This window comes from Leptonychotes weddellii, chromosome 6 (assembly GCF_054177405.1).
Source record: "Leptonychotes weddellii isolate Sample4059 chromosome 6, ASM5417740v2, whole genome shotgun sequence".
NCBI classification, from domain to species: Eukaryota; Metazoa; Chordata; class Mammalia; order Carnivora; family Phocidae; genus Leptonychotes; species Leptonychotes weddellii.
Genome location: NC_138374.1, coordinates 66,560,603 through 66,575,222, shown reverse-complemented (window position 1 = coordinate 66,575,222; position 14,620 = coordinate 66,560,603). Strand labels below are relative to the sequence as shown.

The window sequence follows — 14,620 nt, the reverse complement described above, 5'->3', positions numbered from 1 at the left end:
AATTACTGCACCCTCAAACCCTTTTATATTAGTAAATTTGGATATGGGATTCTACAGAGTTTTAGGAGACACATCTGTGAACTTTTAGAATTAAACGTTGAAGGCTAGAGAGGACCCTCCTTCAGTCTATTGGGGGCCACCAAGTAAATACCTCTGAGGCTCAGGATTGGGAATGGCGGCAACATTTAAAGACATCTTTGTAGTGTTTTTGTCTTCCATTTGCTTGTCTCAGTTGCCCTGAGTTTTTTGTTGGTTTGTTTTTGTCTTACACACACTCATCTTGGGGCTTTTGGATATTTTGTTGATAAATACACATCTTTCACTAATTCAGAAGAGGAAAAACAGTGTGACAGATTCACAAATTCCACTCAAAATTATATCCCATGTACCATGCTCTTTATGTCTATATCTTTATAAAGATTCCACATGAAGATGAGTGAGGTAACTTGTCTTGTTCTTTTTCAGAAGCTGTTCCCAAAGCAGTATCAACTAAAAGCGAATCACAAGAAGAAATGCTACAGATTTTTAATATAGACACTCACACTAGCAAGCAACTGCGGCATTTTAAATTCTTGTCAGTGTCCTTCATGTCTCAGCTCCTGGCTTCCAGCCATTTTATCAGAAAGGTGATGTGTTCTTTAAATGTATTTATGACAAAAAAAATTTTTTTTTTCTGAAGGAACTATCTTTTAAACTAGTAAAAAGAGATATAAAACATGAGGCATTCCTTTAAAGATAACAGAAAAAAACGGTAGAATTTACCATAAACTGGAGTGATCTGTTAAGGTTGTACACATATAAACCTGGCCACTCTGTATTTGCATTCTCAAGTGGTATACAGGCATACCTCACTTACTGTGCTTCACAGATGGTGTGTATTTTTTACAAATTGTAGACTTGTAGCATCACACAAGTCTTCCAGCACCATTTTTCCAACAGCAATTGATCACTTCATGTCTCTATTTCAAACTTTTTCATTATATTTGGTATGATGATCTGTGATAAATGATTATGACTTGCTGAAAGCTCAGGTGATGGTTAGCATTTTTTAGCAATAGGGTATTTTTAAGGTATGTACATTGTTTTTTAGATACAACACTATTGCACACGTAACAGACTAGAATTCGCATAAATACAACTTTTATATGTACTGGGAAACCAGAAAATTCATTCGGCTCACTTTATTGTGATACTTTATTGTGCTGGTCTGGACCTGAACGTGCAGTCTCTCCAAGATATGCCTGTCTACCCAACAGAAATATATGAGCATATATTTAGCATATGTGCTAAAATACATTGATAAGAATACTCATAATAGCAATATTTGTGGTAGCCCAGAACTGGCAACAACCCAGGTGTCTCAACAGTGGAGCAGATAAAGTGTCCGTCGTCATAAATGGACATGAATGAATCTCATAAAGGTAATAGTAAAAGAAAGCAGGCAGACACAAAAGAATACACCCTAATTCCAATCGTATAAAGTTCAGAAACAGGCAAAACAAATCTGTGGTTTTAGAAGTAAGGACAGTATTTACCTTTAGGAAGGAGGGAAAACGTAGTAATGGGGGTCAAGTAGAGGAAGGATTCTGAAGTGCTTATAATTATAGGCTCTTTACCTGCATACGCAAGCTCTGTACCTGTGATTTATATGCCTTTAGGAGACACATCTGTGAACTTTTAGAATTAAACGTTGAAGGCTAGAGAGGACCCTCCTTGTGTCTTAAACTTTACACACAGAGAGGAAGGAGGAAATACAGAAACGAAGAGAAGGAAGGATTGGGAACATCAGAGTGGTTGAACATTAGAAAGTCTGTGTTCTATGTCTACTGCATGAGCAGGTCAACAGGGGAAACCTTATGATAATTGAAGTATTTATAGAGAAATAATTTGATAAATTCAATACTAATTCATGGTTTAAGAACAAATCCTCTTAGCATCCAGCGTGGATGGGAACTTCTTTGGCCTAACAGAGATAACAAACTGGTTTATATCACACTTCTTAATGAAACAGACATTGTAAAATCCGGAACAAGGATGTCCTGTCCTGTCCGGTTGCTGTTTCTATTCAGCGGAAGAATGAAGTGTAAGAATCCGAAAAGATAGTCACCAAATTCCTAGAACTAATAATTAGATTTGCTAGCTTGCTTGAGAGGGATCAGTGTGGACACTACTCTGGATCTGCTTGCCAAGGATGGTGGTGCAAGAGCAGTTGGAGGGGTTAGTGTGACTGACTTCTGTCTGGATGCACACCCATGCGAATGTAAGAAAGGTGTTAATGTGGCAGGGGCTTTACAGAGTAGTTGGGGAAAGAGAACTGTCCGATAACTAGAGCCGGCATGATTTGTCTTCCATTTGGGGAAAGAAGACTGAGCTCACACTGTATACAAAAGAGAATTTTAAGTAGATTAAAAATTGACTTCAGTGTGAAAAGGAACATTCAGAAGAAAATTGAGAACACTGTGACCAGAGGATGGAGAAGAATTTCTTTAGAAGTTCAGTTCAACAAAAAGCCACCATAAACAAAATGAAAAGAAAGCCACAGACATAAAGTTCATAAATTCACTTCCCATTAGAACATCTGGCAGAGAACATGAATTCGCTAAAAAGGAATCACAGATGGCCAGTTAATATACAACAGAATAACCTTCCTGGTAGGAAGGAAATTGCAGATTAAATGGGATGCCACTATGATGGCCATCAAATTGGCAAAAATTTGAAAGCTCTTACTACCAAGAAGTGGCAAGGCTGTGGGGACACGGTTATTTGTGTCCACAGCGATGGGTAATGTCTCTGGACGGCGACTCCACAGAAAGCACTCGCAGTCTCCAGCCAGTTTGGAGATGCGCATCTCCGCTGATCTAGCCATTCCCTTTTTTGGGTATAGGCTCTACAGAAACGTGCCTGCTTGTTCAAGGAGATACACAAGAATGTTCTTTTCTGATGTTCTTACCAACAGAAAAAATGGACATAAATGAAATGTCCACGGTAAACAGAGGTGGATGAGCAGATATGCCATCTTGTGTCCTGTGGTGTATGCAAGAAGCACTGTGTGCAGTTAAATGAGCACTAGGACAGCATGAGTCCCCGTAGACAGATCTCAGAACTCCCATATTCCCAGAAAAGCACGTTGCTAACTGCTGTGTACTCTGACTACATTTAATGGCAGGTTCAAGTTCGTGGGGCTGGGGGTACTGGGAGAAGGGAAGAGGGAGCAGTACAGAGGGGACTATACCTGTATCTATAATGAATATCTTAAAATTAGGTAAGAACTAAGGAAAGCATTTCATAAAATTAGTGGGTAAATGAGTATAGATGACTGTTTTTCTGAATCTTTGTAGTGCTTTACAAATGTCAACAAGTATCTATAGAGTATCCTTAATATGAATAGAATAATTAAAGGAAGGGGCACCAGAATTATTACTGTGGTGGGGATGATCTGAACCTGATTAAATTGTAATGTCAGAAAACAGCCCCTGGGAAGTTTGACTTGAATAGTCTTAGATGAGTTTCACTGCACCTACTCAAATGATGTTATTACTAACTTCCATACTGTTCTAATGATGTTTTCTTTAAAAATTAGGTGGTTGAAAGTGGTGGTCCTCAGGTTTTAAAAGGCCTTGAACAGAGGTATGTTACTTTTTTTTTTTTAACTTGGAAATAATTTCCAGCTTTCTATCAAAAAGCCGGAAGAATAGTGCACAAAATTCTCATATGAGTCTCCCTTGTTTTAGGTTGCTGGAAACTGTTCTTGGCTATATTAATGCTGTAGCACAGTCCATGGAGAAAAATGCAGACAAACTAACTGTGAAATTTTGGCGGGCACTGCTGAGCAAAGCTTACGACATGTTAGATAAGGTAGGTTTTCATTTCTCCCCATCTGCTGTGTTTTATTGGCTGTTTTTATGTCATTGTGAAACTGACATATATAAGGTTTTACTTTAAGAATAAACTTAGCAATAGACTTTTCTTAATATAATGCAGCTCACATTTTTCTCAGAAAAGTATCTCTTGATAGCTAGGAAGAAATTCATCTGAAAAAGGATTGTTTCTCTACCAATTATGAGAACATGTGTCTCAGTAAATATTCTTTGAATATTCAGTCATCTAATACTATATCATATTCCACTTTTATTGAAGTGGAATAGGAGAAAAATACCTTTTTAGGTAGAGTATGTGGGATATTAGAAATATCACTGGCCTTGACATGAGGATCACTGTTCAAAATCTAACTACAAGACCTTGAGCAGTTCACTTACTCTTAGCATCAGATTTTTTGGTTTTTTTCTTTTTTAAATAAACGTGGTTAGTAATGCCTCCCTGAAAGGTTAGTATAAGAAATAAGAAAAAGGACCTGTAAGTGCCTGGAACCTAGAAGCTCTGCAGTGAATAGAAGTCTGTCTTAATCTGAGTGGAGATTCCTTTTTTAAAAAATTTTTTTGTTCATTGTGAAACTGCCGTGCAGGTCAATGCCTTGCTGTCCACAGAGACATTCATTGCTGTGATCAGGGGGTTGCTGGATAATCCGCTGCCCTCTGTGCGCCGGAAAGCATTGGACCTTTTGAACAATAAGCTACAGCAGAATACATCCTGGAAAAAGAAAATTGTAAGTGAAGACCGATGATGGACCCATTTACCATTCTTTGCTTTATCAGAGCTGCATTTAACTCCCTTGAGTTTGTCCAGCAGTACAATTTAAATAAGTATATCATTATCTGAACGTAATGCTGTGAGGTGTGTTTCTAAAATGTGATGTTACTTCTAATAGGAATTGTGGTAAGAGTTCTTAGAATGGAATCTCAGCCTAATGGAATTCTTGGTAATACGGACCAGACATTGTGGTTTAGCATACTTTGGCATAATTCTAATCCTCTTCTACTCCAGACCTGTAGGGTGCTTTATATAAATACGTCCAAAATTGGTCATAAGCACATTCACTGGCTCAGTGGTAAAGCAGATGGAGAAACAATTGCTTGTGTAGAATTGTGTGGCATTGGACCTCTTGGTCTGATTTCCAGTTACGTAGTCTCAAACAGTAAAAGTGGAAAAATGGACTAGTATTTTATTTTGCGGCTTAAATTATGTGAAAATTTTGGCTGACCTCTTCAGGTTTATCGTTTCCTCAAACTGGTTCCAGTCCTTTTGGCCATTGTGCAGCATAAAAAAAAGACAGTAGAAGAACAAGCAATAAACAGACAGACAGCGTTGTATACCCTGAAGCTTTTATGCAAGAATTTTGGTGCAGAAAATCCAGAGCATTTTGTCCCAGTGCTAAACACTGCAGTGAAACTGATTGCACCAGAAACAAAAGAAGAGAAGAATGTCTTGGGAAGTGCTCTGCTGTGTGTGGCCGAGGTGGCCTCCACCCTGGAAGCACTGGCCATCCCCCAGCTTCCCAGGTATGCTGACTGGGACCTGGGACAGGAACTGTCACGTCGGGTGTCTGGTACAGGTTGAAAAATAGTACCTTAGCAACTTTTTGCCTCTAAGTAAAAGTTTCTTAAGATTAGATTTGTTAAAGATGTGATCTTTTCTTCAAGCTAAAACCCACAACATTATCATTTCCCTTTATGATGTTTATTATCCCCCCGTTTTCACTCCCCTTTGGCCTGCTATAACTAGGAAGTGTGGTGGGTGAAGCCCCTCTAAGAGGGGCCCATCTGTTTGGGCGAAAGCTGTGTTGCCCACATTTGGAAGTTGGATGCTCCTGACTTTGTCCTTAGCTTTGGTATTTACTAGCTGTGCAGCCCTGGGCAGGTTACTTAGTCTGTTAGAACTTTGCCATCTCTAAAACCTACCGCACAAGAGTCTGGTGGGGCCATGCATGTAAGGTTTTTCACACAGTGCCTGACACATAGCAAATGTTAAATTGAGAGACCCTGTTATTTTTAAAAATGACTGCATAACCATGGGTACTGGGAGATTTCTTGCTCTTAGTCTCATAACATATGTAGACACCATTTTATAGGCTGTGCCGTGAAGTGATGTAGTGGGCACAGTTGTTTGGATTTTTTCATGACTTCTACTCCATTCTGTTTCTTCTTAAAGTTACTTTACAACTCTTGTTTTTTAATTCTAGCCTGATGCCATCATTGCTGATGACAATGAAAAGCACCAGCGAGCTGGTCTCTGGCGAGATCTATCTGCTCAGTGCTTTGGCGGCCCTGCAGAAGGTTGTGGAGACCCTCCCTCACTTCATCAGTCCTTACCTAGAAGGGGTCCTGTCACAGGTGAGCCACAGTGACCTCAACATGTTGTCTGGGGTGGCACGGGGGAGGGGAAATTACAAGTCTAACGATTTTATTCTTTAAGTTTTTAGTTTCTGTTTGGCAGGGAAGGTTCTTATTTCTGAAAAGCTGTATTGCCTTTTAGTAAAAACGTGTGCCCTTTTTCTCTCCCATTGTCCCACCTGCTTGATCATGACATGGATACAGTTACTGCTTTCTTATAAGGCTCATCTCTTTTGATTCTGCAAAATGTGTTTTACTGCCTTTCTTCTGCCTCCTCCTGTCCCCCATGAGATTTTTGGCGTTGGGCTGGTAGAGCTGCTTTTTCTTGTTGCTTGCAGAAACTAGTATGCCCTGTTTCTAACATAAGGGTTTTTTTAATCCTAAGATGTCTTCCAAAGCAGAATTCCTCTATTCCAGTTCAGTGGATACTTGGCAGATAGGCAGTGGGCAAGTGGCATTTCTAACTGAAAATGCCCTAGAATTTCTATTCTGTCATTTGCCATTTATGAGATTAGGAGTCTTAACTGCCATGATGAAAATTATTTAGCTGATTCATACACTCTATAGCCAAGACTTAAAAGTAGACTTCTTACAGAAAGGGACCACTACATCTGAGGAGCTTTCTAGAATTTTTTAGTAAGGAAGAACTTGACTCTTCTCATGGTCTCTGCATTCCTGTCTTCTTTAAAAAAAAAAAAAAAAGTCGGGAGTGCTCTGTGTCCTTCTGCCTTCTACTATTTACCTACATCCCTGATTCCCACCTGGGAAAGAGACATCTGTTCATTTTTCTCTACAGATGTTCAAGACTGGCTTTAAAAGGAATTCTTGTAGAACTGAAGTGCACTGAGCTTTCCGCAACCACTAGCATCTGAATTGAGTTCTGCAAGTGTGGAGACATTGTCAGTGAGTTCCCATACTGGCTTTGATCACTCTTTTTATATTCCTATAGGTGGTTCATTTAGAGACAATCACTAGTGAAATGGGTTCTGCCTCACAAGCTAATGTCCGCATCACATCCCTTAAAAAGACACTGGCTACCACACTCTCACCCCGAGTCTTACTGCCAGCAATCAACAGAACGTACAAGCAAATTGAGAAGAACTGGAAGGTTAGATCATACTGGGTATTAGACTTTGGAGAAGGGAAATATGGTACTGAAATTTTTAAGTTTTCACTTAAAGAAGAGGATGGTTATTTAATTCTTTGGTGAATGCATTAACGAACTCTAAGAATATTAAAAATTGGCACATCTCTTTACTGTGTTACTGGTAGAACCACCTGGGTCCATTTATGAGCATCCTGCAAGAGCACATTGGGGTCATGAAGAAGGAAGAGCTCACCTCCCATCAGTCTCAGCTAACCATATTTTTCTTGGAAGCCCTGGACTTCCGAGCACAGCACTCTGAAGTAAGCTTATTTCCACTTCCCCAAATCCTAAAGTGATTTGCCTGTTTAAGAGCCAGAGAAAAATCTAGCTATGTAACCTGTTTTACTTGCAAAAGTTATTTAGAGCCAGATGTTAGTAATCTGGCTAATAGGTCAGCTCTTCTGTTTTCAGAATGATCTGGAGGAAATTGGAAAAACAGAAAATTGTATCATTGACTGTCTAGTAGCCATGGTTGTAAAACTTTCTGAAGTAACGTTCAGGCCCCTGTTCTTCAAGGTAAGCTTTCTTCTTCCACATCTCCTTTGTACTCAGATAAAATGGTACAAGATATATAGAAGAAACTAATACTACTTTATCTTTTTAGCTGTTTGATTGGGCTAAAACAGAGGATGCCCCAAAGGACAGACTGTTGACATTTTACAACTTGGCAGATTGCATTGCTGAAAAGCTGAAAGGGCTTTTTACTCTGTTTGCCGGCCACTTGGTGAAGCCTTTTGCTGACACCTTGAACCAGGTGAACATCTCCAAAACAGGTTGGTTGCTGACTCCAGTTCAGTTGACACCTTTGCTGTGTGTACCTTACACATGGTGCAGTAAGTATAGTAAGTATAAGGAAGGTGAAGTTTTTACTGCATGGTCAGTCGACAGGCATTGAAGTAGTCGTTCCAGGCTCATAAAAACATGTTATGATCAATTGACTCCCTTGGGAGAAAGAATAAAGTACATGGGCGTTAACTGTAAGTTATTGAAAGTAACTGTAAAACGTTCAGGTTGGTGTGTTCCGTACTGCTGATGAGTAACCCGCTGGACAGCTGCTAACTGAACTTGCCAAACTAAGTGATCTTGACTGAGAATCTTCTCTTAAAGGAGTCACATATCCGAGAGCCATTCATACTGTGCCTTCATCCTGATTGAGTTCTGTATCATTTTAGAAATACCTTTCTGTTTGTGGTGTTAATAGTGATCTGAATTTAAACATTGGAGATTAAATTGTGAAAATCAATTTTTTTTTTCCCTTTTACTCTCCCCTATCTACAGATGAAGCGTTTTTTGACTCTGACAAGGACCCTGAAAAGTGTTGCTTGCTCTTACAGTTTGTTTTGAACTGTTTATATAAAATCTTCCTTTTTGATACTCAGCATTTTATCAGTAAAGAGAGAGCAGAGGCCTTGATGATGCCCCTGGTGGACCAGGTAACCAAATAGAACCATCTTTTTTTTGACAAACTGTGAGGAAGCCGTAAGTGTTACTAGATTTTATATCTACTAAAAATTACAGCTGCTGGGTTTTCTTCTCCAGGCTTTTTTTTTTTTTTAATGAAATTTTTATTTCAAAATTGATTTTTCATTTTGAATGGAAAGAACTCTTCATAGTGGTGTGTACTAAGTTTTACTTTTTTTACTTTTTTACTAAGTTTTTTCAAATGAAAGGCATGATATAAGGTATTCATGGTTAGATTTTTAATTTTCTAAACTTGGGTTTATCGAGAATATTTTAGGACTTGTCTGCTCTCTGGAAGAACTCCTCTCAGCTGTTCTGCTGGAGGGAAAGGGGTGATGCTAAGGGCTAGAAGAGTCTGACCTCCAAAACCATGGTAAATTTGTTCTAGAGAGAGAGTACTAGAATTACACCTGGTTTTTGAGCCTGCTGCCATCATGAAAGAGAGTAAAAAATTATTTATACATTGGGTATTTTTTCAAACAAAAAGGAGACTCAAAGTCCTTGTCTCCCTCTTCATAGCTAGAAAACAGGCTGGGAGGGGATGCACGCTACCAGGAGCGGGTGACGAAGCACCTGATCCCCTGCATCGCGCAATTTTCAGTGGCCATGGCAGATGACTCTCTTTGGAAACCACTGAACTACCAGATTCTGCTCAAGACAAGAGACTCCTCACCCAAGGTAGGAGCTGTGGTTGACAAGCACCGAAGCTACGTGTATTCATCATACAACCCAAACAGCCTTAAAGTGGTCAAGGATATAGGACCCTGGTAAATCAGCAGGGACATGCTGCTCATCTTCTAGAACTAGAGGTTTCTTGTGAGGCAGAAGTAGGCAGAAGTTTGAGCCTGAGAAATTTTTGGTTTTTACTTAAAGGCTATTTATAAATAATAGAAGTTCTCTCCCACCCCCACGTTAGACACAAGTACTAACATTTTCTAAATACTTTCAAATTTTGAAAAAACCTGAAGATTCCTTGTGTTTCTTAAGCCCCATTTAAATGTCCTTGTTTTCCCAGAGACAGACTTTCAGTTTGCCCGCAGAACATTCCTTTGAGTTAGAGCAGTGATATTACCTCCATGGTATTTATCAGGCTTAGGATTTTGTGGAATAACAAAAGGTAAGCAGCTCACTGACCTGCGTGAGGATGAATGGAAATTAAATTTCATGCCTGAGTGTCAGTGTTTTCAAACTGGTTGGCAGTGCATCACCATTTCTCTAATTATCATACAAGAGCCTCAGTGAATAAAACAGACCAAAGCAGAATTTTACTGAAAGGTTTTGTACTTGAAATTTGTAATATTTATTTATTAGAACAAAGAGAACAATGAGGCTATTTTCATGAACCCCCAAATTTTAAATTGCAGGTTCTTACAAAGTTGTAGCATTAAATTTATTTGAATGTTTTGTTTTGATTGTATAATATCAAGAAAGTCTGGTTTGAACGTAGGTAGTTACAGACGCTTTTTAAATAATTTTGCTGTATCCAAATATTTTTTAAATGATCCAAAACTAGGAGGAGGACTAGTACAGCTTTGATTTCAAAGTGAATCACTGGGGCGCCTGGGTGGCTCAGTCCATTAAGCATCTGCCTTCGACTTAGGTCGTGATCTCGGGGTCCTGAGATTGAGCCTTGCATTGGACTCCCTGCTCAGCGGGGAAGCTGCTTCTCCCTCTCCTTCCTCGTCTGCCCCGCCCCGCCCCCCCCCCCCCCCGGCTTGTGCTCTTCCTCTCCTGCTATCTCAAATAAATAAATAAAATCTTTTAAAAACAAAAAATAGTGGATCACGAACAGTGCCCGACGACTGCTTGCATTACTTGTCATAGACCAGTCATGTGAGAGACACCTACACTTTTTTTTAAGTTCCTAGACTGGAACATCATAATACATTGTTTTTTAATTCTGTGCTGAGCATGAGACCAGAGCCAGCGCCCATCCCCTCCCACGACTGTAGTGGTGACACCAGGTTCTGAGTGAGGGGCCCTGCCTGAGGTGATCAGGGATGCTTTTCAGCCAGCCCAGCCTCATCTCTGACAGCTAGGTGAGCCAGTGAGTTCCAGTGCACAGAAATTTGGAATGATACTCTTGAGTTTGTGTGTAGCATTTTATTTTATTATTTTTTTTTTTAAAGATTTTATTTATTTATTTACTTGCGAGAGAGAGAGAGAAACAGCATGAGAGCGGAGAGGGTCAGAGGAAGAAACAGGCTCCCTGCTGAGCCGGGAGCCCGATGTGGGACTCGATCCCAGGACTCCAGGATCATGACCTGAGCTGAAGGCAGTCGCTTAACCAACTGAGCCACCCAGGCGCCCTGTAGCATTTTATTTTTAAAGGAAGATGTGGGGGCGCCTGGGTGGTACAGTCGATTAAGCTTCTGACTTGGTTTCGGCTCAGGTCCTGATCTCAGGGTGGTGAGACTGAGTCCCACATTGGGCGCCATGCTCAGCACGGAGTCTACTTAAGATTCTCTTTCTCAGGCGCCTGGGTGGCTCAGTTGGTTAAGCGACTGCCTTCAGCTCAGGTCATGATCCTGGAGTCCCGGGATTGAGTCCTGCATCGGGCTCCCTGCTCAGCGGGGAGTCTGCTTCTCCCTCTGACCCTCCTCCCTCTCATGCTCTCTGTCTCTCATTCTCTCTCTCTCAAATAAAATAAATAAAAACTTTAAAAAAAAAAAAAATTCTCTTTCTCTGCCTTTCCCCCCAACCTTCCACCACAAGAAAATGTTATAAAAAATATATTCACATTAAGCCCTGCAGTACTGGAAGACACTGGTTTGTAGAAGGTTGCTCATATTATAAATGGAGCCCAAATTGTTAAATTGGTATTCTGAGATGAAAGCTGAGTGGACACAAGGGGAGCAAACTCATGTAAAGGAACATTTAGCGTAAAAAGTCAGAGGCTGTCTCAAGTGAGTCATAAGATAAAAATGTGGCAATACCTTTTTGGGGGTTTTTTAAAATCCTTATTCTTTACCTCTTTATCCCTTTCAGGTCCGCTTTGCTGCTCTGATTACCGTGTTAGCACTAGCTGAGAAACTAAAGGAGAATTATATTGTCTTGCTGCCAGAGTCCATTCCTTTCTTAGCTGAACTGATGGAAGGTAATTCCTAAACTACTAAGAAATAATTACAGTAAAATTCTGTGAAAATGTGCCCAGGGGTAATGGAAATGTGGATAGAATGTGACGAGCCCTTGGTTCCCATCCTTCGCCTGCACCGCATCTCCTGCTGCAGACACAGGAGGCCGAGTTCCTGTTTTGAGTAGGGTGGGGAGCACGCTAGGGGGCTGCCCCAGGATCATAAGAAACTTTGCTCACAGTGTAATCTTCACTACCTTTACTTTTGTGTTTATGATGGTAAAAACATACTACAATGTGGTTTTTCATCAACCTTGGACATTTAGGTCATTGACTGTTTTGGTCCCCAGACGCAGGGTTATTGTAGCAGAGTGTCTAGTGCCATTAAGATTGCAGTAGGTTAGGGTGCCTGGGTGGCTCAGTTGGTTAAGCGACTGCCTTCGGCTCAGGTCATGATCCTGGAGTCCCGGGATCGAGTCCCGCATCGGGCTCCCTGCTCGGCGGGGAGTCTGCTTTGCCCTCTGACCCTCCCCCCTCTCATGTGCTCACTCGCTCTCATTCTCTCTCTCAAATAAATAAATAAAATCTTAAAAAAAAAAAAAAAGATTGCAGATTAGCTGCCTGTTAATAATGACCAACATTTACTCCGTGCTCTGCATGGAGGATCTCATTTAATCCTCACGACGGGCTGTATGCCATTATCCCTGTTTTCAAAAAGGAAGAAACTGGAGGCTTGACAAGGATTAGTTTGATAACGTGAGTGTGATAGGTAGAAGTGGCGTTTGAATCCAGCTCTGAGCAGTTGTGGACGTACTGCACACGTGCCACCACGCAGGCCGAGGGAGAACGGTTCACGTCTTATTAGGCAGGGCGGACGGAGCCATTAGACAAATGGCTTTTTCATATTAAAGGTTCACTACTTTTCTAAAAGTACATTCACCTCTGTTTCTTATGTCCTGGACGAGGGGCATCACTAGGAATTCGGAATTTTCACTACTGTACCACTATTTTGGGGGCTCTGTCTTACTCAGCTTCTAGGTCTGAGACCAAGAAGGGAACAAAGGCAAGAAGGGGGGGCATGCAGAGGAGGAGGAGAGGAGATGCTCTCTGCTGCATTGATGTTTCATTTCCCTCTTTTGACTGAACAATGGCCAGAGAATGTAAGACCTGAAGTATTAGACGAATGATAATTGAAGCAGGAGATTGGTTCAGTTTTTATTTTTGTTTTTTAGATGAATGTGAAGAAGTAGAACATCAGTGCCAAAAGACTATTCAGCAACTGGAAGCTATACTGGGAGAGCCGCTCCAGAGCTACTTCTAAAACTTCAGGGGTTTGGTGTTTCTTACTCTGCTCAGAAGTCAGATTTATTTTTCATATTTTTATTTTTGGGTGTTTGGTACCATACTACTTTTGGTACCCTGACACCTGTGTGGACTCCTTTACAAAATTCCCACCTGGTTTGTGCTCCCATAGAAACCTCTCTGGCCACCTGTACCGAATTGCAGTAAGAGTAAATGATACCTGGGATTTGTATACAGACTGCTGTGTTTGCTTAAACATTTGTTGAAGTCTTTTCTGATTGAAGTTATTGATATTACGGATGTATTTAATTTGGGCACTCAAAGGTGAAAGTACCTCATTTAGACCGTAAAACCTTAACTCTCTTCCAGAAAGGGATGTCTTATGTACATGGTATCCATGTCAGAGATTTCACTCAAGGTAGCTCTTCAAGAAAAGGACATTACTCAGCAGCAGCGCTTTGGACTATAAAGCTATTTGGAATACTTTTCATTTTGGGTAGATGACACTTCAGCCTTAATTTTTGTGTGTGTGGCCACAGAGGAAATTAGTTCTGGAATACATTTCCCATTTAGGACTACGATTGTCTTCTTTACCCTTCAGTCTTTGGGGGGCCAAGGCAGTGGGCTGTGTAGGCAGATCCCACAAATAGAAAAGGCCCAGAAACACTAGGTGGCATGGCTCCTCCAGGATTAGAAGTGATCACATTTCCACTGATGGTAATCCAAGAATTACTTGTACGAGAAAGTATCAGATTTGTTTCAAAGCTTTCAAGTTTTCTAATCTCTGATGTCACTTGAAGTAAAGGCTTTAAAAAAATTAAATCTGCCTTTATTTAAGGCATTTTAATTACTTATGCCTTTAAAAAATTTTTAAAGCATCTAAGAACTGCACATAGAATGTTTAGTTTGAAAGCCTTTGTTCTAATTTAATATAGAAACAATGCAGAACTGTGACGAAGCAAAAGGCTAAATTGCAGCTTTAGAGATACCACTTGCTAGGAATGTGTACTCCCATCTAAGAAATCTCTTGATAAGATTAGTAAATGTTAACAGCTTCTTTTTAAAACACATTAATATTTTGGGGTTTTTTTTTCTGTCAGACTCTCTCATAATACTTGATGTTTACTCTTTTGTTACACATGAAGGTATATTTAGGTATTAGAGGAAACAGTGTACATGGGCTTTTATTTTTCTCTGAGTAAGCCCTCTGATGTTCTTTAGAAAGGGGAAAAAAAAGAAAACCTGGGGATTCCTTCTACAACTTTCCCAGTTAAAGTTAGGACCCCCCTCCTCCACCTCCCATGAGCTTGGCAAGATGCAACATAATAAATTAACATGAATAGAAAAGAATTAAGTGCCAGAAGCTTCTCCACTGAGTACTTCTAAAAAATCAGATTGCTAGTCTTAGTC

At 40.3% G+C, this 14,620-nt stretch overlaps 1 protein-coding gene across 8 annotated transcripts in view; it reads left to right on the top strand.

Moving 5' to 3' along the window:
• HEATR1 (HEAT repeat containing 1) overlaps positions 1–13,448 on the top strand; it is a 47,806-nt gene extending 34,358 nt beyond the window's left edge. For 6 of the 8 annotated variants that reach the window (XM_081824321.1, XM_006738268.3, XM_081824322.1 and 3 more), the window contains 14 exons: positions 466–626; positions 3,581–3,627; positions 3,732–3,855; positions 4,463–4,603; positions 5,107–5,396; positions 6,077–6,227; positions 7,177–7,335; positions 7,500–7,634; positions 7,786–7,890; positions 7,979–8,147; positions 8,653–8,807; positions 9,355–9,513; positions 11,824–11,932; positions 13,141–13,448. In XM_081824321.1, the coding sequence (XP_081680447.1) occupies positions 466–626; positions 3,581–3,627; positions 3,732–3,855; positions 4,463–4,603; positions 5,107–5,396; positions 6,077–6,227; positions 7,177–7,335; positions 7,500–7,634; positions 7,786–7,890; positions 7,979–8,147; positions 8,653–8,807; positions 9,355–9,513; positions 11,824–11,932; positions 13,141–13,229 (1,994 nt within the window). In that variant the 3' untranslated portion in view covers positions 13,230–13,448. Of the gene's footprint in view, positions 1–465; positions 627–3,580; positions 3,628–3,731; positions 3,856–4,462; positions 4,604–5,106; positions 5,397–6,076; positions 6,228–7,176; positions 7,336–7,499; positions 7,635–7,785; positions 7,891–7,978; positions 8,148–8,652; positions 9,221–9,354; positions 9,514–11,823; positions 11,933–13,140 lie in introns of those variants that run through there. The other 2 variants (XM_031033503.2, XM_081824323.1) reach the window with 2 other exon arrangements.
• Positions 13,449–14,620: the final 1,172 nt, after the last annotated feature.